Consider the following 21850-nt stretch of genomic DNA (forward strand, 5'->3'; position numbering starts at 1 on the left):
ATTGTAAACAGAAGAATATCGCATCATAGTTATAGCCATTGCTCTTCTTCATGCGGAAGATAATTTACAGAATGCAAAATACACATTTGGTAATTAACTGCACAATACTTTTTAACATCGAAATCAAACTGCGACTGATTCAGACCCATATGATATATGAATAACGAAGTTATTTCTCACTGGACAACCATCTGAAAACAGTTAAAATAGCTTTTCGGAAATGTTGTTCAAATATGTCCCACTTGCCCCATGTATGTTAAAACTCAAGGGCAAATGAAAATTGCAGATTTTGGCTTTACTTAAAAATTTCAAATCGTTTTCGATGTCACACAATTATTAAATTGCTCAAAACATTCACTTTTCACATCAATGATACAAAAACGACTATTTAGTTTAACATCCTTCTTCTTCTTCTTATTGGCATTACATCCCCACACTGGGACAGAGCCGCCTCGCAGGTTAGTGTTCATTAAGCACTTCCACAGTTATTAACTGCGAGGTTTCTAAGCCAAGTTACCATTTTTGCATTTGTATATCATGAGGCTAACACGATGATACTTTTATGCCCAGGGAAGTCGAGACAATTTCCAATCCGAAAATTGCCTAGACCGGCACCGGGAATCGAACCCAGCCACCCTCAGCATGGTCTTGCTTTGTAGCCGCGCGTCTTACCACACGGCTAAGGAGGGCCCCATTTAACCCCAGTTTAACCCTCTCTTTCCCATGACTTTTTTCAATGATTTCAATAGGAAGGAATCATGTTTGGAAAAAATGCTAGAACAAAAGTTATTTGGCTTAGCTAAAATTAGTGGAAAACGAAAAAAAAAGTTTTTGATTGTAAATCAATAGTTACTTGATTGTTTCCAATAGTTTCACTATTTTTTTTTTTAACCAGTTATTTTATTTATTAGGTTCAATTATTTAACAAAAAAACTCTAAGGAGCCAAACACATTAGAAATAATATCACAAATTAATCCGAAAAAGTGACAGTTTCTCTGTGGAATGTCTTCTTTGGTGGGGCACGGTCTATTGATCCAACCGTAATAGAATGCTCCCGTCGCTGACTCGACGATTGCGCTAGTTTCTTTTTTCCTTTTCCTCTTTCATCTTTTTGTGGTAGTCCGTGTAGCCCATTATTGCCTTCTTCACAAACCAGATCCGATCTGTTTTGTTCTTGAAGACCATTTTTTCCGCTAACTTCTCGCGTTCTACCATCGAGTTGGGTATTTCGAATGCTTCCATTCGTTCCGTTGAGCCGCTGTCCAATTCCACTACATCTTCCTCTGGCACTTCAATGACGTCATTCTCCATTGCTTCCGCCGATGTTTGTCCCGATGCTGCTTCGAAGCCAATAACGACCCCAGAGTATGATTTCCGCTGTCCGTTCTGCGTGTTCGCACCGGCTGCTTGCTCCTTCTGCTGATTCCCATTTTTCCTTTGGGGACACGCATCCTTTCGATGCCCTTCTGCCCGACACACGAAGCATTTTTTTCGTAGATCTTTGTAGAACACATTTCCTCTCCAATTTGACACTTCCAGCGATGAAGGAATTTCCGTCTTCACGTCTATGTAAACACCTCTCACTCCGGTGTACATATGGTCGAGTCCTAAGTTTGGCGGGAATTTTTCCCGGACCACGCGATCTACTTCTCCGTACTCCGCAAGACGCTGTTCTAGCTCCTTATCCGGTAGTTCTGGTGGCAAATCAAATACACGTATGTACTGCATATTGCTACCGGCAGCCGTCATATTTACTTCCACTGCAATCCCGCTAGAATAGTGAAATTTTCGCGGTTCCTTATTCTTCCTCAAAGACTCCTGCATTGCATCCATCGAAACGAATTTTACGAACAGCGACCGATCCAGTGCTGTTTTGTATACCGTTTCCATGAGAGACACATCGGTATCCAATTGTCGCACAAACCCGGCAACCTCTACCCATGATGGCCGGGGAGCGGTGGGTGGAAAACGAAATTGGACGGTGTTGATTATCATTTCGCACGTTCTGAACAACCGCAGTTAAAAGAACCGTACGAACGAGAGCGAATGAAGCCAAACCGAGAAACAATGCAGCCTGGTAGGTACCTACAGTGCCAAATCGAAAATAATCTGACTGCTACACATCCGCGCGCGACGAGTGCAAAACAACAACTGCACTATTTTTATTCAAAATTGATTATATTTGCAGTCTAATGAAACCATAAAGCTGTGCCAAATACTGCCTTTTGTTGTTGAAATAATTTGATGAATGTTGGAAGGTGCAAAATTTGATGGAGCTCTACAGCTACCATGGGAAGGAAAGGGTTAACATCCATTGAAATAAAATAAAGGTAATAGATTTTCTCGGCAATTTAAAGTCATGATCAAGCAATAGCATTAGTATGGTGCCTTAAATGGTTTTAATTCCAAATATTTTTGTGTCAGGGGAATTCGTTGATAGTTCTGCTTCATCTTCCTAGAACATTGTTACCATCAAAAACGTTCATCGATTCATCCGCAGTCGTAGTACCCACTTACCCCGTATTTTCACTTGCCCCGGGGTACCTTACTGAATTGAGTAGTGTAGAATCAAGTTTTATTTTATTGAAAAAAATGCGAGTTTTCTCTATGTTAGGGAAAATAATGAGCGATAATAAGGCGTCGATGACGGAAAGTACTTTAAAATTGTTTATGATTGTTGTCAAAAGTAATTCTGGCACAGACCAGAGTTAAATTAGTTTAGTTAAATTTTATTGTGCTGTCCCCACTCGCATAAGTCACATTTGACTTTTATCATTTTTTAGTTAACTCAAGGAATAGTGTTCATCGCATTGGGGATTCCTACTTCCCAATGCACTTTCCTACTTCTATAAATTATAATAAAAATTGAAATTGTTTGACATTGAATTATTGAAAAATATTATATTGAAAATACCCGCATATTGAAAACACCCACAAAATAGTTCCATTAAGACCTGCACGGTTCTAAACAATTTCAATCAAACTAAATCGTTTCACGGTAATCTATCGAATAATGAACAACTCATCAAAATTTCAACAAGAACCGTTGATGTTTCAATTTATTAGATTTTTTAAAGATTCATATGGAAGATGCGATAACCGAAATACGAAAAAACGATATGGGACTAATATGCGAGGGTGGACAGTGTAGACTGTAGGGGAAGGTGGGGACAATATATCCTACTTTGATGTCTTAGCAGTACCGTTCTTCATGGGTACTTTTCCTCATGCAACAGTTAAACAATATAGAAAATTGCATCATTATTTAAATTTCTTTAAGTTATAACAAGCTTTGTGAGTTCAAATAATTTTCTGTCTAGGAATCAATTAGATCATTTTATACCATTGTTTTGCAGTTTCACGGAAAACTTCGAACTCATATTAAACATTATTACCACAATGATGTAATTACTAGGCTTTCGCTAAGTTGATGGCCTCTTGCTAAGTTCCATCCTTTTTTTGGTTACCGTGAAGATAGGCATAGTCAATAGTAGTAATCTTCATGCTTTTTTTTTTATATTTTTGTCTTTTCTTTATTTCTGATAGCATTCTAGATAAGGATTTGTGATATTACAAATTGCGCACTCTATATCACCTGTTATGCTTCTCGATTTTTTATTCAACAGCGCAGCACGCATCCCGTCCTCTCTCGCATTTTTCACCAATTGACTCACTCACACATACATGCTAGCTAGGATGGCACAGGATTAAGGTGACACGGGAAGCACTAACAATCATCAAATCGTCATCATTTTCATCATTGAATGCTTGACTTTTTTTCTACAACAAAAAATATGATTTAAAAAAAGTATCACCGGCGCTTACTTGCGATCTGCATGCTGATACATTTACAGTTAAATCAAGCAACTAAAAACCGAAATACGCCGCTTCAAAGTTGCGAGGTGATAATGCTAGAAAGAGACGAAAGATAGGAAACACGGTGTATAGTGCCAAAGAATTAAGGATAAATACGAATATCGCTACATAGTTTTTAGTCTACGAATTAAACCGTAACAATGCTAATGGAACTTGTAGCTCATTATCTGGTTATAAAATTTATACAAAAGTCACTATTTGGTAACTTTTTTAGTCATTGGTCACTAAGTCACTATTTTGAATGGCATTCATCGCTACCAGGCCTGCATATGCGGCTTTGAAGTCGATAAATAGATGATGTGTGGGCACGTTGTATTCACGGAATTTCTGCAATACCTGACGTACGGCGAACACCTGGTCTGTGGTGGATAAATTCCTGCCCCACTGCACTATATGGTCCAGGATACAGATTTACGCGGAAAGATGAATTTTACGCCAAAACTATATTTTTCAGAAAAACCTTCACCTTCTGAATACTTTTGGAGATTTTCAAAACGCGTGTTTTGCTATAAAAATATCGTCTGTATCTTCTTGCATTGTCGAGTTATATCAATTTATTTGAAAAAAAAAACATGATTTTAGTAAAATTAGTAAAATTTGAGATAAAAAAATAACATATTTTTTGACATAATAAAGAATATGAATTGCTCTTTCAAATTCTGTGTAAACATATTTTTTGGTCTGCCCTAACCGGAGATATCAACTTTTGAAAGAAAAAATAATAATTTTGACTGAAAAACGATTATAACTTTTGATCGGTAAAAGATATTGAGCATATTTACCCATCAAAAGTTGCATTTTTTGAGCTCTAAAAGTCACCTGAAGACGACTTTTTCGAGAAATCTAAAACAAAAAAAGTAGATCAAAAATACTGTTTTTGTGAGGTACACCCTAATTCAATTAGGTAAAATTGCTCTAAATCAGCCAAATTAAGATCTACAGATTTTTTTTTGGCAAAATTGATTAGAATAAGCTGCACTACAACTTTGTAGAGCATAACATGTCAATATCCCAAAAAACAATCTCATTTTTTTTTATATGATGGGCCACCTTATTTTTTGGTTGCACCATAATGATGGCCTTACTATTCCGAACAATTTTGTAGAACAACATTTTTTTCTAAAAAATATAGTTTTGGTGTAAAATGCATCTTTTCGTGTAAATCTGTATCCTGGACCATAGTGCACTGCCCCACGAACTTTCTTGCAATTGGTGTTAGTCGGCGGCATAAAATTTGGGAGAGTACCATGTAGGCGGCGTTCAGTAATGTGATTGCGCGGTAGTTGCTACAATCCAGCTTATCGCCCTTTTTGTAGATGGGACACACGACACCTTCCATCAACTCTTGCGGGAGAATCTCATCCTTCAAACCTTGGTAATCACCCAGTGCAGCGCTATAGCCCTAGCTCAAGTGCTCTTCGTAGTGCTGCCGCCACCTTGAGATCACTTCACGCCAGTTTGTAAGAAGGTTCCCGATCATGTCCTTACACATATCGGGCTGTGGCACATGGCCCTTACGTGAACGGTTCAACTTCTCATAGAACTTACGTGCGTTATTAGCGCGGTACTGTTTCTCCGTCTCACGGTCTTGATCTTCCTGCTGGCGTTTTTTCATCCGAAAATCGAGTTTTGTCTGTTCCGCGCTCGTTTGTATCGTGCCTCGTTTGCCCTCGTGCGGTGTTGCAGCAATCTCGCCCATGCTGCTTTCTTCACCTCAACTAACTGTTCACATTCGCAGTCATACCAGTCGTTTCTATGATCCGGAGCCAACGTGCCTAGTGCAGCGGTTGCGGTGCTTCCAATGGCGGATCGAAGATCTCTCCAGCCATCTTCAAGAGACGCTGCGTCTAGCTGCTCTTCCGTTGGGAGTGCCACTTCCAGCTGCTGCGCGTAGTTTTGGACTATCGTCTTGCAGCCGCCAAATGTTTAGCCGCGGCGGACGACTCCGATGCGTGTTGTACACCGTCAAGAGTTTTGAGCGCAGACATACTGCAACGAGGTAGTGGTCGGATTCAATATTTGCACTGCAGTAAGTGCGTACGTTCGTGATGTCAAAGAAGAATTTACCGTCGATTAGATCGTGGTCGATTTGGTTTTCCGTTACTTGATTAGGTGATTTCCATGTGGCCTTGTGGATATTCTTGCGGGAAAGAAAATGCTTCGGACTACCATTCCGCGGGAGGCTGCAAAGTTCATGCATCGTTGGCCGTTGTCGTTCGATACGGTATGCAGACTATCCGGTTCGATGACCGGTCTATACGTTTTCTCCCTTCCTACCTGAGCGTTCCTGTCACCGATGACGATTTTGACGTCCCGCAGTGGGCATCCATCGTTTGTATGCATTTTGTATGGTATTTTCAAAATTTGAATAATTAATAATTTAATAATGATTATCTATACCTAATAAACTGTAAAAAAAGGAAATCATTTTTAAAAACCTATTTGTTTTCTAGATAAATTGCGTACGCGAAAAATTGTGTCAAAAATTGATCCATTTTTGGCGAGGCAAATTTGCCGGGTCAGCTAGTTTCATCTAAATAAATTATTGCTGTTGATATATTTGTAATAGTAGTGATTCTCGTATTTAAGGTCTATAAATACCATTTTTCACGAATTATTTATCAAACATGGATTATATAATACATTGACACACTTTGCACTTTCGGTTTCTGATTTAGTATTACCACCATACCCACGTATCACTCTAATAGCCAAAAGCCTTCGAGTGAGCTTGAATTGGTATCAGTTGTTCATATACATTTGATAGAAATTATTACAAAAGGCTGAAACACATAAGACCAGGCTTCGGAATTCTCACTCATGTGAATAAAAACCTGCGATTAATCCATTAAGCGGAGTGTGATTTTTCATGGTCCCCATGTGAGAAAGTATTCTCACACAACATTTTTATCCGGATAGAATGGCGGGTGATAAATTCGTGAGCGCCGGCTCGCCGGATAATTTAATTTTAATCCACATTTTTTTTCCTTCTTGTCGCCTCACCTGATAAATTTTACAAGCATATTTACAAAAATTTAGGACCGCAACGGGATTCGAACCGAGAACAATCTTAAAATATTTCGAGTGCCCACTATAACTACGCCACCACATGATTTGATTGAAAGCGAGGGGAAAAACTGCTGTATTGAACCTTCTGCTTATCGTGGCGCATCGTCAGATTCAATCCACTTGGAGAGGCAAAGTAAGCAGCATTTGATTTTCGCGAAACATGGGAAGAGTAATATTTTTCGCACCATCGCTTGTGCCGGAGTTTATCGCACTGTAATTTATCCGGATAAAACGAATGGTGGAGTGATCAGTTGTCGCGTGAGTGAGTGAGAAATCCGAACCCTGCATAAGACTGAATACTCATAAAGCTGTACTCAAAAGGATGAAAGTCTCACAAGGCTGAAAGTATCAAAAGGCTGAAATGTATCGAAAGCCTAAATTGGTGGGCAGTGTTGATAAACAGATCGACATGAAATTTTGAAAATTCAAATATCGCTGTGTTAGTTGCGCTTCCTGACGTACACGGAACCGCGAAACATCTCAATTTACGGTTCCTTTCACTCAAATCCGCCCTTGCGTGGGAGAAGCCAAAAATAAGTAAAATGCGAGAAAATCCGTTGAGTACTTTGCCTTGACTCCCGTGTTGAATTTTCACCCACTATGAAGTTTCACCAACTCAAATTTATGTTATTTTGTAGAACTCAAAGTTGAGTTCTTTAAACTTTTTTTTAGGTTCTTTATTTTTTTCTGTGTAAGAATAAATAATTCTCGGGAACTTTTTCAAATCGGCGTATGTAACATTTTGATCAAGCTGAGAAAATGAGCTTGAAAGTTTTCAGATTTCATTTTTATTCCTATTTAGAAACTAATCATTTTTATTGCAATTGAATACATCTCAACGATACATTATGAAAAGGTTCATCTTCACTGACCCTGAAATCTGCACTGCTTGTGAACATTTCAGTTATTTTGATAAAAATATATGTTACAACGTTCTGCAACAGATAAATCACATACGTCGTTTTGATACGTCAGCATGACCGAGGTCATGCTACTTTCGTCGAAATGTTACGCTGCTCCGTACGCTGCATTGTTGATACGTCGAAATGTTGCGTCAAGTTGAAACGTTTCACGCACATGCGACAAAAAAATTGCAACACTTACAACACGACGTAACAACATTTGCTGCAGAAAAACAACGTAAAATGTTTTTCTTAACGAAAATCAGAATATTTAAGCAACATGCTTAATTTTGAAATCAGTGATGAAAAAGTACAAGCAGACGCACGTTTCAAACTATTTAGTTGTTCGAAAAAACTTTTTAAAGTACATTTTCTGCTAAGCGGTGTATGTGCAATATTTTCAACAATGATGTTACACCGTTTTGCAAAAAATTGATTTACATTTTTAAAAACACATTTTCATGTAGCTTTGAAGATATACACATTTTTAGATGAATTTGATGCCATATCTAGACCAACATTTGAAAAGGGCGTAACAGCCAAAATTTATTCCTACTGATTCTTTGTCCACATATATAGCAATATATGTAGACGAAGAATCAGGAGGAATAAATTTTGGCTGTTACGCCCTTTTCAAATGTTGGTCTAGATATGCTGTTGAAAACGCGTTTGTTTACAATTTGCGACATACGCCGTTTTGAAAAAGTACCCGAGAATTGTTTAGATAGTGCAAAATCAAAGAGCGGTTTTTTTTTGCACAAAGTGTAGGGCAACATTGTCGGTAGGATGCAATGACAAGTGGTTGAATAGTGAATAATGAATGAGGAAACAAAAATGAAGAATAAAGAATAAGGAAATGGAAAAAAAACAGAGAATACAGTTTAACGAAATGAAAAAAAAAAACAAAGAATTAAGAATAAATCATAAAAAAGGATAAAAAATCAAGAATAAAGAAGAAAACCCAGATTAATCCACCTAGCGGTGATGGTGCCTTTCTCGCGCAAAAAGGTAACAAATGTAGCCTTTACGCTTACACCTCGATGATGTACTATGAAACTGAACGAAGAGCATACTTACGCCTAAATGCGCGCAACATGAGCATCTTTATAGTACGATGAAGCTCGTAATGGGAGCAAGCCAAGGATAAACATTAAAAATATTCATAGATGCAAGGCATTTTTCATAACACATTATTGTTCAATGTGATTATGTCTCATCACTATTTTAATATTATCTATTTTTTGCAATTCGCAATTATTATGAAATTCAATAGTGATCAACAACGTTTTAATCTCTGTCGGATGCAACTTGTTGCAAGAAAATCGGTTACGAGTTTCTATGTGAAAATTTGGCTAATGTTTTTTATGGCATTTTGTGCACACACACACATACAAACACACACACGCACACACGGACAGACAGACATTTATTCAGCTTTTCGAGCTGAGTCGAATAGTATATAACACTATGGGTCTCCGGGACTTCTATCAAAAGTTCAAATTTGGAGTGAAATGATAGCCTTTCGGTACAACTTAGTTGTACGAGAAAGTCAAAAAGGAATAAAAAAGGAAGAAAAAAAAGAAAGAAAAAGGAAGAGAAAAGAAGGAAGTATAAAGAAGGAAAAAAGAAGACGGAAGAAGCAAAAAAGGAGGAAAAAGAAATACACAGGATTTTGTTTTTACACGATTTTTTTTGCTCGTATTTTTGATCGTGTGACTTCAATTTGCCACCAAACTCTTCGCAACATGTTTCAAAAAATCCAGAATAAATCAAAGAAAAATCACATGATAATCCATTTACGTTAAACATTTAGGATGAGTGAAAAATTGAGAAAATGTAAATCACGTAAAAACAAAATCCAGTGTATAGTAGAAAGAATAAGTAAGGAAGAAGAAATGACAGGGAAGAAGGAAGAATAAAGGAAGATGGAAGAAGAATGTTGAAAGAAGGAATAAGGAATAAAGAAGAAGGAATAAGTAACAAAGAAGAAAGATTAAAGAGGGTAGTTAGAAAACGGTAAAAGGAAGAAGAAACATTGTGGAACGAATAAGGAAGAAAGAAGAAGGAGCTAGAAAGAAGGAAAAAGTAAAAGGCAGAAGGAAGGAAGAATAAAGAACAAGGAATAAGGAAAGAGAAAGAAAAAAGAAGCACGAAAGAAAGAGCTAATTAATGTTCACGAAAGAAAAAGAAACAAGGAGAAAGAAGCAAGAAGAAAGAGATAAGAAATAAGGAAGAATATAGAAGAAAGAAGGTTAAAAGAAGAAAAAAGTAAGTAAGAAAGAAGAAGGAAGAAAGTAGAAGAAAAAAATAGAAAGAAGGAGAAAAACTATAGACAGAGGGGAAAACAAAGGAGAAGGAAGAAGAAAGAAAGCAAAAGGAAAAAGAAAGAAGGAAGATGGAAGAAAGTTGAAATAAGAAGAAAGATGGAAGAAAGTTAAAAGAAAAAGAAATAAGGAAAAAGAAAGACGGAAGAAGATAGAAGATAGCGAAACGAAGGATTTAGGAAGAAAAAACGGATGAAAAAAGAACAAAGAAGGAAGAATAAAGAAGAACGAAGAGAGAATAAAGAATATATAACAAAAAATACAGTGGTAATCTTGGTAAGAATGGAAAACCAAATATAAGAACCAAGAGCAATTAATAAAATATTGCTCCTTTCGATGCTACCTCAAAATATCTCGTGCAGTACGTACAAAAAAAAATGAAAATTCTGAATCACAATTGAAAGAAAACAAGGCGTCCCAAAAAGAGTTCGGTTTATAACCGTTTTTTCAAAAGGACCTAAGTAACATTTTTTTCATGAATTAATTTGACTATTGCAATCAATGGAACAACATGAAAGCTTTTGATTGCAGTACTCAAATTAATTCATGAAAAAATGCTATGGTCCTTTTGAAAAGTTAAGCGAGAAATGTGAATTCTTCAACTTACCCCATTTACCGACTTACACCAGACCATGCTTTGCTATTAAACCTTAACTGCCAGTTAGCCAGACTAACTAATTAAGATCTCAAATCTTCCAAATTGCACCGCAAGCATATAGGAAGCTCTTCGCTACCTAGCATTTCCGACGACCACCTAATCATAAAAAACAGTTAAAGATAATAGAACTACGCAATACCAAATATGAGGTTTCCGAAAAATGTGGATATCTCAACACTACACAGCATCAGTGATCATAAATTTAGTGATTCACTCGGCAACTTTAAAGTGTGCACACGTCGCTACTTCCGTAAGACCTAATTTCCATGATGTAATGCGCCGTGAAAGTGAATGTTCCACCCTTTCGACACGTAGAACCCAGAATGTTTAGACGCTGATAAGGCATGAGCCTCGTCTAATGTGTACAAATTTACGACTGGGCCGTTAACGTTGCATCCAGTAAACAAAAATGCATTGGATCTTCTCTTTGTATTTCCACAGCAGCATCTCGGAAACCATATCGTCGGTCTTATCGCGCCAGTTGCTTCTATTTATCTACGAAATCTGTGATTCGTCGAAAGGCATACCCGAGGAGCAAACACTACGCAAACGTGCCTCATCTATCACGTCGTCGCTTTCGTCGGCGTCTACGTACATGACGGCTCGCAGCGGAACGACTGACTGTACCAATGGCACTGCTGCAGACGACACCAACCAAGTTCTACTCGACGGTAGCACAGCAGCCCTGCTACTGCCACCAAACACCGATCACCAACAGTACGATAACAAGGTAATTCTCCACTGCCCGTGGTATGATGGTATTAGTATGGGTAGTCCAGCAATCCTACTTGCAAACTATGCAAGTGGCTCCCATTTGATATCTTAACGTTGCGGATGCTGGACGTTTTTAGTTTAATCTCACTTACTTTATATAATAGCAATTATTGTTTCCTACAGATCGATTCCGATCCGTTAAATAACGATCCAGGTGAGGATCGATGCACTGTTCTTAGAGAGTTCCTATTGGAAGGTATAGGAGGACGTATTCTAAGAGTGCTGGACCAAATCGGAGCCAAAGTAGGTTACACGGTAGAAAAATTCCAAATTTACCTTACATTCAAACAATATTTCTTCACAGGACATTGTCAATTCACGAGAGTTTACGGATGTATTGATCCAGATTCTGCCGACTCGAAAAAAGTGGATTACTCAACAAACCGAGCTAGAGTATTCAGTTCAGTACAATTGGCAGCTGTTGAAGGTGCTCAAAATGCGCACCGGAAACAGCGATTGGAGAAATGGTGTAAAACGTAACTCTATGAACTTGAGCTCGTCGCAGATCATCGAATGCACCAGTCCAGTACAAGTTTCGTCTCCTCCAGCAATCTGTAGAATGCTGTCTTGTCCACCGGTGGCACAGGAACACAAAGTTGCTCAAACGCATCCTGATCCTCCACAGCCTACGAACCTGGCCGACTATCACACAGAGGCTTTCAAGGCCCACATTCATAATCCGTTGAGCCAAGATCGGCTTACCATGATCGTACTTAACCTGCTCGAAAGTCTAGTCATACACGAGAATATTTTCATGATAGACGAAAAGTCCGTCACCATCAGTTGTCTCCGAATGGCGGTCGAACGGCTCCGTCGGCAGGAAGTCTTGGAGGAAAACTCACGAAACAGATTGATCCTCAGACACAAACTACTCGGAATATTAATGTTAAGTTTGAACAACTTGTTCTTCCTCGACTCACTGGAGAGTGATCGCGTTAGCTTGAAGCAGATCACTTCCGAAGTCATGGAACTGCTACGAAAAGAACTAGACGTCGGCAGTATAAACCCAATTAGCTGTGATTTTGTGTACAACCTTACCTATACGATCGTGTCAACCGTGAATCAAAGTTTTCTCCATTATTGCGAGCATTTGGTCAGCGAACATTTTTTCCAAGCGATCTTCCGTTTACTCGAGAGCAATCTCGACATAGTCAAACACGTCTACAGCTTGCTGCAAGAGACAAACGGCATCAACGGAACTCACCAGTCCGTGATACACATTCTGCTCAAAATGCTTCAGAATTTTATCCTCGTTCTCGCTCCCAATCGAAGTACAGGGAAAAAGCCTCCACGTGCTCGTCACAGATTACATCACGCGCGCCAGGATCCCAAAACTGCTCACATTTGCGCATTGGAAAACATCCTGCTCAATATCTTTCCCGTGGTCAAGTATTCCGATCAACGAACACTGTTACACTTCTTCGGTGAGAATCAAATTTGCTGCTGTAATGCGACCATGGAAACGTTGGAAGCCATTCTGATAATTACCAACGATGACTTAGTTCCGAGGATCTGCCTGAACTTTGCCAACCGCAGTGTGATAGGTGCAATATTCAGCCGATCGAGCTGCACGAGGTGCGAAAGCGAAAGGCGTAGCGATCATTTCAACGAACGGTTCGATCGTGTTCATCGTCGAGTATTTGAGGCGTTTGCCCGAGCGGAAAATCGACCTAGGATGCCGATTTTGCTTAAATATCTACAAGACGTCGTCAAAGTGGTTCCCCCGTCATTAGGGAAGTCTGTTTTGTTTGAGTTGGTGTTGCCGCAGCTGATTAAGGAAAGAACAGAGTTTACAACCAACACGCTAGATGACACGACGAAGGATCTCGTCAACGGCTGTCTGTCCATCGTGGCAAGGTGTTTGAAGAATACCGACCTTTTAGAGATTTTTTTCACAGACAAAAACATAGAACTATTAAGTGATCTTTCCAAACGCGCTGAGTTCGTCTACCATGTTGGGGTGATATTTAGAATAGCTTTCGACGCTTCGGATTTCCAAAATATTATGCACGATCAACTGGGGAATATAATTATGAGCAATCTAAAAGCGTTATCCGATTATTTGGGATCACTGTTCGCAATTTTAAAAACTAGTGATATTCATATCCGATTAAAAGGTCCGGCGGAGAAATTCGAGAATGATCTCTCTAGCGAACAATCTACCAACAACGTTCTGCAGGTGTTCGCTGAGCATTGGAAAATTGTTCGATACTTGATCCAAGTGAATGATCATTTCTACAATACTTTTTGCAAAACATTTGGTGAATGTGAAGAACTTTTATGTTTGGTGTGCAACATGTTCAGTGCAGTAATATACCAGTATAAGCCAAATCAGAGTGAAACTCCGCCAACAAAACTATCCGCGGATGAGTTGTCCGAACAGACAAACCTTGAACGCCGCAGCATACTGAACATATTCCATTTCAACGATGAACTGATCGATCATCAGCTTCCGAGTGATGAGTTCTTCTACTACAGCTGCAGCTCGACCGCTTCCGATGGGATAGAAGATGAAGACTATTCTCTGCTTCGCGAGTTGACCAATCAGAAGATGCTACCATTTCCGTCGGCATCTCAGGAACAGTTGAACAATGGCAAGTTGGAGCGAACCTGGTCTCTATTTGAAAAACTAAACATACGGCAACTGTTGACCGAACTGGTGGACGAATATTTCCCAAGAAATGCAAAACAGCGGGCGCCGTTTAGTGATCTTCCCGAGCAAGCCCGACAATTGCTGTCCACCGGAGGATTCATTCGCAAACGGTTGGCCATGCTGGTGGAGCTGATTCTCAGTACGTTCCAATTGCTGGTGGCCAAGGACAACCGGTTGGGTGAGTAGCATCATATTTATTTTGTTTCGTTTCAATCAGCGATGAAAAAGGCACTAAGGTAGATACGGCTGCGGCATGTAATCTGATACGTTTCGTTTCCATTTTTCTCATGTGGGAAGACTGAACGACTTTTACTCGTGCGGAGATAATTCGTTTCGTTGTAAACAAGGGTGGCTCTTTATGTTGAAAATCATTGAAGTCATAATTCCATGAAGTTTTTTTTTTTTTTTAAATAGGCATACCGTTATGTGCCCTAATTTTGCACGCGCCCTAACTTCGCGCATATTTTTTTTTTAATTTTTAGGTACCAGTCAAAATAAAAAAATCTGGAGTTTTACAAAATATTATTATTGTTGAATGTTTTTCACGAAAGAATTTGAAAAACGAACCTGGTTTAGTACAACAAATAAAATTATTTCAATTAGGTCCTCCCATGGACCGCCGTATTTGCTTGTGCTTAGCACAGAGACGAAGAACATGACCTAAGTAAATCTAAGTGGCTACTTTTTGGAAATATGTGTAGTGTATTCATTATGCTCTGTTGGATATTTAGTAGGGTTTTGGTCACCGTGAATTTTTATATCTTTGTTAGTTTTTCACCGAAAAAAATCAACAACCCAAAGATATATCTGTTGGATATGTTTATTCGTCATTACTATTGAAAAGTGTGTATTTGAGTATTTTGTATTTATTTAGACTTTCGCTTTATGCGCGAAATAAGGCATATGAGAGTAATTACGGTACCTAATTTCGTTCTGGTGGATGGGCGCTATTTCTCGGATGTTATCGATGTGCGGACATTCAGAGATCCGAACATTGACTCTGATCACTACCTCGTTGTCAGTAAAATTCAATCACGGTTGTCAACTGTATCGAACGAAAGATCACAGCCAACGATGCGTTACAATATCCAGCGATTGTCGGCGGAAAGAGTATCGGCTGAGTCCGCCAGAAGCTCGACGAACAACGTTAGCGATAACATCAACGATTTATGGGAGTCGATCCATGGAGCGGTGAGCACAACAGCACGAGAAGTGGTAGGCACTCCACAGAGACGATCCAGGACGGGTTGGTTCGATGTGGAGTGTCAGAGAGTGACAGACGAGAAGAACGTTGCCAGAAGCCGAATGTTGGTGTCAGGTACCCGATCGAATAGAGTTCGATACAAGGAAGCAAGAGCAGCCGAAAAACGAACCCACCGCAGGAAGAAGAAAGAATATGAAGAACAAGTAATTAGCGAGGCGCAGGAAAAAATGGAGCAGAACGATATGCGGAGGTTTTATGAGTCTGTCAATGGCGTGCGGAGAAAGACAGCACCATCTCCCGTCATGTGCAACGACCAACAAGGGAATTTGCTGACAGATAAAACCGAAGGCTGCCAGGTGGAAGCAACACTTCGAGACTTTGTTGAATAGTGGAAGTGACGGTGCATCGGTGAACAGAATAAATGGTAGTGGCTATGGACAAGCTGTGGAGTCGCCTACATTAGATGAGGTTAGAAAAGCTGTTAAAGAGCTGAAAACAATAAGGCTGCGGGGAAGGACCAGCTCCTGGCTGAACTTCTCAAACAGGGCATTGAGCAGCTTTATGAAGTTCTGCACCATATTATGTCGAAAATATGGGAAGACGAGGAATTGCCCGCTAGCTGGTTGGACGGCCTCATTTGCCCTCTCTTTAAGATAGGGCACAGACTGGAGTGCACCAATTAACCCTCCTTAATTCGACGTACAAAATTATGTCCCGTATTCTGTTCAATAGATTGAGACCCCTTGAAGAGTCCTTCGTCGGCAAATACCAAGCAGGTTTTCGCGAGGGCCGATCATCGACGGATCAAATGTTTACCCTGAGACAAATCCTTGATAAATTCCGGGAGTACAACTTGCAGACACATCATCTGTTTATTGAATTCATAACTGATAACGTTGGATGGATCGAAATCAAGCGTAAGGGTTGCGTATGAAGTATCGACGTCATTTGTTACCTTAGATGGATTAAAACAGGTTGATGCTCTCTCGAATCTACTGTTCAACATAGCGCTAGAAGGGGCGATTAGGAGAGCTGTTGTGCAAAGAAGCTGTGCCATTATCACAAGATCGCATATGCTCCTGGGATTTGCGAACAATACGGATGTTATCGGGATTGATCGCCGTGCAGTGGAAGAAGCTTTTGCGCAATTTAAGAGGGATACAGCGAGGATTGGACTCACGATCAATACCAGCAAAACAAAGTACACGGTCGCTGGCAATCAACGTGGATTCATTAGTAGTAGTGGTAGTGAAATGGTGCTGAATGGTGAACAATTTGAAGTGGTAGAAGATTTAGTGTTTCTTGGAACATTAGTGACGTGCGATAATTACACGCGAGGTGAAAAGCCGTATTGCAGCTGCATATATGGCTAATTGCGGTTTCCGAAACCAACTTAAGTCACATAGTCTGCAAACGAAGACAAAATTCGCGATTCTTCCTATCGTAGTTCATTTAGCCGCTAGACAACCCCTCTGCGTGGGCTGATTATTTATATAAGTGGGTATCACGAGAAGGCGAACTACGCGGCCCACATACAGATAACGTTGTGTGGCGACAAAGAATGAATCGCGAGCTTCACCAAACCCAGGAAGCAGAAAACATTAATTGACCCGCACTGTTCGAACCATCCGTCACGAAAAAAATATTTTGTGAGTGTATCGTTCAACGACAGTCTGCTGCTCTTTTGTCTAACAACGAAGGATGCATCCTTCAACGCAACCACGAGTCGAGTTTTTAAATACAGTCCACTCTCGAACATAATTTTGGTCCAGTCGAATCGGATCGTGCATAGTATAGTATCTCCTGTTCCGGAGCCGGCAGAAGAACCGTCAAGTGCAAAACTCAAAGCGTATTCCGAAAAAGTCGGAAAATTCAAACGATAATGGTGTGAGCAAGATGGCCGCCATAGAGGAAGTACAGTACTCGATGTGCGGTCGCCATTTTGAAAAGTGATGATGGTAAAAGTAAATCATAAGAGAAGTGAAATAAGCGAGTAATTATGTGCTCAACACGTGGGGTAAGGAAACCCGAAACAAGTGAAGATAGTCGCTTCGAAGCTAGTGCTCTGGTTTGGCCACTTGGATCAGCAAGTGACCGTATCGGAGACGAGCCAGCCTCGGGCTGAAAGTCTCTTTAATAAAGACACAAAAAAAAAAAAAAAAAAAAGAAAAAAAAAAGCAAGTGACCGGTTGCGTGAACATAGACTTGGCTGTGTTCCCAACCACCGTCAAGCATAAGGCGTGTTTTTCGAAGCAGCAAAAAGCCGGAGACTCTGGAGCTAGTTCTGCACTTGGGCAGTCTACTCTAGATTCTTCCACTCCGTTAAGCAAGAAGCAGAAGAGAAAACTAAAGTTGGCGGAAAAGTTAACTGCCATGGACAACATCCAACGACTCGTCCGCCGTCGTGGCACAGCGAAAGGTAAGGTGTCTCGCATCCTCAATACTATCCGCCCAAATGGAGATGAAGTGGTTCAGCTAACGGAAGCTGAGGTAAAGGTCTTATGACGAAATTGGAAAAAGCCTATAAGGACTACAATGATGTTACAGATCAGTCAAGCAAGCCGTCCTCGAAGCCAGCGACAGAGCAAGAAGATTCACCATCGGCATCGACGCCGGCTACGTGTTCAAGCGTGGCTACCAACACGCAACAAGTGTTGTTACTCACGGCGGTGGTTGATGTATTGGACAAGACCTATAAACCCCATCCATGTAGAGTAGGGTGGCTCAAAAAACACTTTTTCAATTTTTTTGATGGGCCGCCCTCTTATTCGGTTCTATTTGGTGCCCTGATGCTCTGGACAAAATTTCAGCCAAATCGGTCAACGTTTGGGCGGTGCTAAACTCATTGGAAGTTTATATGGAAAATGTATGCAGAAACATCCTAAAACAGTGATTTGCAGTTGGACGGCACAATTTACTATGATACTCATTCAGTTCTTGTAGAATTAAATACAGAATGTTATGCTAAAAACCGCGAGAAGATTAGAGTTTATTAGGCAAAGATATTAGCATTTTACTGGAGTGTTGTAGGGGTGAATTTATTTCTTTTCAAAGGTAAAAGAAACGAAATTTGCCCAAACCCCACTTCAGAGAAATGCTAATAACTTAGCCGGGCAAACTCTAATCTTCTCGCGGTTTTCTGCATAACATTCTGTATTAAATTCTTCGAGATCTGAATGAGTATCATAGTTCTTCATCGTAAGTTGTGCCGTCCAACTGCAATTCACTGTTTTTGGATGTTTCTGCATACATTTTTGCATATAAAGTTCCAACGAGTTTAGCACCACCCAAACGTCGACCGATTTGGCTGAAATTTTGTCCAGAGCATCAGGGCATCGAATAGAACCGAATAAGAGGGCGACCCATCAAAAAAATTGAAAAAAGTTTTTCCCATACTAATTTGAGCCACCCTAATGTACAGTTTTATTGGATAATGGATCCCAAGTCAATTTAGTTACACGAGCCGTAGCTGATAAATTGGGCTGGATTTATCGAATGTCACGATGTTCGGGGTGAGCAAAACGAAGACCCAGTCATCCAGCTGCGGTGTGATTCATCTTTCGTCGAGGTACAGGGATTTCCACGCGAAATTCAAGTGTCTGGTAACTGACCAGGTAACAGCAGATCTCCCATCATCGGTTATCAATGTTAGTGCATTGGAGCTTCACGTTGGTGTTCAGCTAGCCGATCCGAAGTTTTTTCATCCAAGCAAGGTGGATATTCTACTGGGTAACGAAATGGTTCCTCAAATTGTTACTGCCCGGAGAGATTCCATTATCTGACAGTCTTCCCATCCTGCACGAAACTCAATTTGGTTGGGTTGTTGGTGGAGTGTTTGAAGAAGGTGCGTTTTCTGATGGAGTAGTTTGTTCGCACACAGTCACGATGGGCGATTTGAGCCAGTCTATTCAACGCTTCTGGGAAGTTGAAGATATCGCTGATGCCGATCAGCGTGACAGTGAAGAAGAGGAATGTGAAAGTCATTTCCAGACGACTCATCGTAGAGATGCTTCTGGTCGTTACATCGTAGAGCTGCCTCTAAAGGAGTCCGTCAGCGAGTTGGGAGATTCCAGACCGTTGGCACTACGAAAGTTTCATGCACTGGAGCGAAAGCTTTCGCAGCACCCAGATTTGAAGAAACATTAACATTAACAAACATTAACGAGTACGAAGTTCTTGGTCACTGCGAAGAAGTTGATGTTAGTAAGGATCAGACAGATATCATCAACTGGTATTTACCTCACCATGCCGTCCTGCGACCATCGAATACCACTAATAAGTGTCGTGTGGTGTTTGATGCATCGGCGAAGGTGTCTGGCTGGTCGCTAAACGATGTAATGAAGATTGGTGCCATCATTCAAAGTTATCTGCATTCCATCTCTCTTCGGTTCCGTGTACCACTTTATGTTTTGGCTACTGACGTGGCAAAAATGTACAGGCAAGTCCTCATCGATCGGCGGCATACGCCGCTAGAATCCTTCCATTTTAATCCAATGCGTGCCTTAGAACTGACAACAGTCACTTATGGCACAGCTTCCGGCCCCGTTCTTGGCAACGCGGACATATTTGCAACTGGCTATCGACGAAGGTTCCAAGTATCCTGTGGCTGCAGACATCCTGAAGAAGAGTTTCTACGTGGACAACGCATTGTTCGGGATCGGGTTTGATGACTTGTATGAAGCAAGCGAGGCTCAGGTGCAGTTGATTGGTCTACTCAAGGAGGGTGGATTTTATCTGCATAAATGGGCTTCCAACAATCCTGCATTTACAATGTTATGAAAACTCATATGTGAATATGTACGTTATGTGGAAGATATTGATTTGGAAAATGTATTGGAGGTAACCACTTTCCCTTCGATGGAACCCATGACCCTACAGTACGCTAGACTGGTGCTTTAACCAACTAAGCTACGAAGGACTTCCGTCGGCCTTCGCAACCTAGCAGCTACTGAACGAGCTTGAGATTCCCAAATTGGACGCATAGTCCTGCACTGCTGGAACGGATTCCAGAAGGCGATCGGGACGAGCTGGTTAGCATCGACGATGAAGGCTCTAAGGAAATAATAAAATCGTTGGAACTAATGTGGAATCCAATTTTGGACGCACTGCAATTCATCTCCATTCGAACAGTGCACTATGGTCCAGGATACAGATTTACGCGGAAAGATGAATTTTACGCAAAAACTATATTTTTCAGAAAAAACTGTTGATCTACAAAATTGTTCGGAATAGTAAGGCCAAGGGTACGATGGGCAGGACATGTTGCAAGAATGCCGGACAGCAACCCTGCAAAGATGGTGTTCGCTTCCGATCCGGCAGGTACGAGACGGCGTGGAGCGCAGCGAGCGAGATGGGCAAACCAGGTGCAGAACGACTTGGCGAGCGTGGGGCGTATCCGAGGATGGAGAGATGCGGCCTCGAACCGTGTATTGTGGCGTCAAATTGTTGATTCAGTGTTATCTGTTTAGATGTTAACTAAATAAATGAAATGAATGAGTAAGGCCATCATTATGGTTCTACCAAAAAATAGGGCCCATCATATAAAAAAAAATAGAAAATATTTTTTTTATTTCTCGGAATATTGACATGTTATGTTCTACAAAGTTGTAGCGCAGCTTATTCCAATCAATTTCGCTAAAAAAAATCTGTGGCTCTTAAGTTGGCTGATTTAGAGCAATTTTACCTAATTGGATTAGGGGGGTATACCCCGTTAGGCATAAGTACGTTAGGCATAAATACGTTAGGCATAACGGACGTTAGGCATAACGGACGATAGGCATAATGTACATTAGGCATAATGGACGTTAGGCATAAAATGACCCAAAGAACAGCCTATGACATAAAGAAGGCAGAATTGTGCCAAACGTCCATTATGCCTAACGTACATTATGCCTATCGTCCATTATGCCTATCGTCCGTTATGCCCAACGTACTTATGCATAACGTATTTATGCCTAACGTACTTATGCCTAACGTACTTATGCCTAACGTCGTGGACCTGGATTAGGGTGTACCTAAAAAAACAGTACTTTTTATCTACCTTTTTTGTTTTAGATTTCTCGAAAAAGACGACTTCAGGTGACTTTTAGAGATCAAAAAAATGCAACTTTTGATGGGTAAATATGCTCAATATTTTTTTCCTATCAAAAGTTATAATCGTTTTTCTGTCAAAATTACATTTTTTTTCATAAGTTGATATCTGCGGTTAGGGCAGACCAAAAAAATATATTTACACGGCATCTGAAAGAGAAATTATTATTCTTTATTATGTCAAAAAATTGGGGATATGTTATTTTTTTATCTCAAGTTTCACCAATTTTACCAATTTTTTTTCACTAAATTGATATAACTCGATATAAAAGATATAGACGATGTCATTATAGCAAAAC

The 21850-nt window shown here is 40.2% G+C and overlaps 1 protein-coding gene across 2 annotated transcripts in view; it reads left to right on the top strand.

The window, feature by feature from the left end:
• Window positions 1-21850, top strand: part of LOC134221898 (lysosomal-trafficking regulator) — a 60174-nt gene that overhangs the window by 11837 nt on the left and 26487 nt on the right. The window contains exons 3-5 of one of the 2 annotated variants that reach the window (XM_062701067.1): window positions 11272-11560; window positions 11728-11847; window positions 11909-14435. In XM_062701067.1, coding sequence (XP_062557051.1) covers window positions 11272-11560; window positions 11728-11847; window positions 11909-14435 — 2936 coding nt within the window. The remainder of the gene's footprint in view (window positions 1-11271; window positions 11561-11727; window positions 11848-11908; window positions 14436-21850) is intronic. The other variant, XM_062701073.1, reaches the window with a different exon arrangement.

The sequence above is a fragment of the Armigeres subalbatus genome, chromosome 1 (genome assembly GCF_024139115.2).
Source record: "Armigeres subalbatus isolate Guangzhou_Male chromosome 1, GZ_Asu_2, whole genome shotgun sequence".
NCBI classification, from domain to species: Eukaryota; Metazoa; Arthropoda; class Insecta; order Diptera; family Culicidae; genus Armigeres; species Armigeres subalbatus.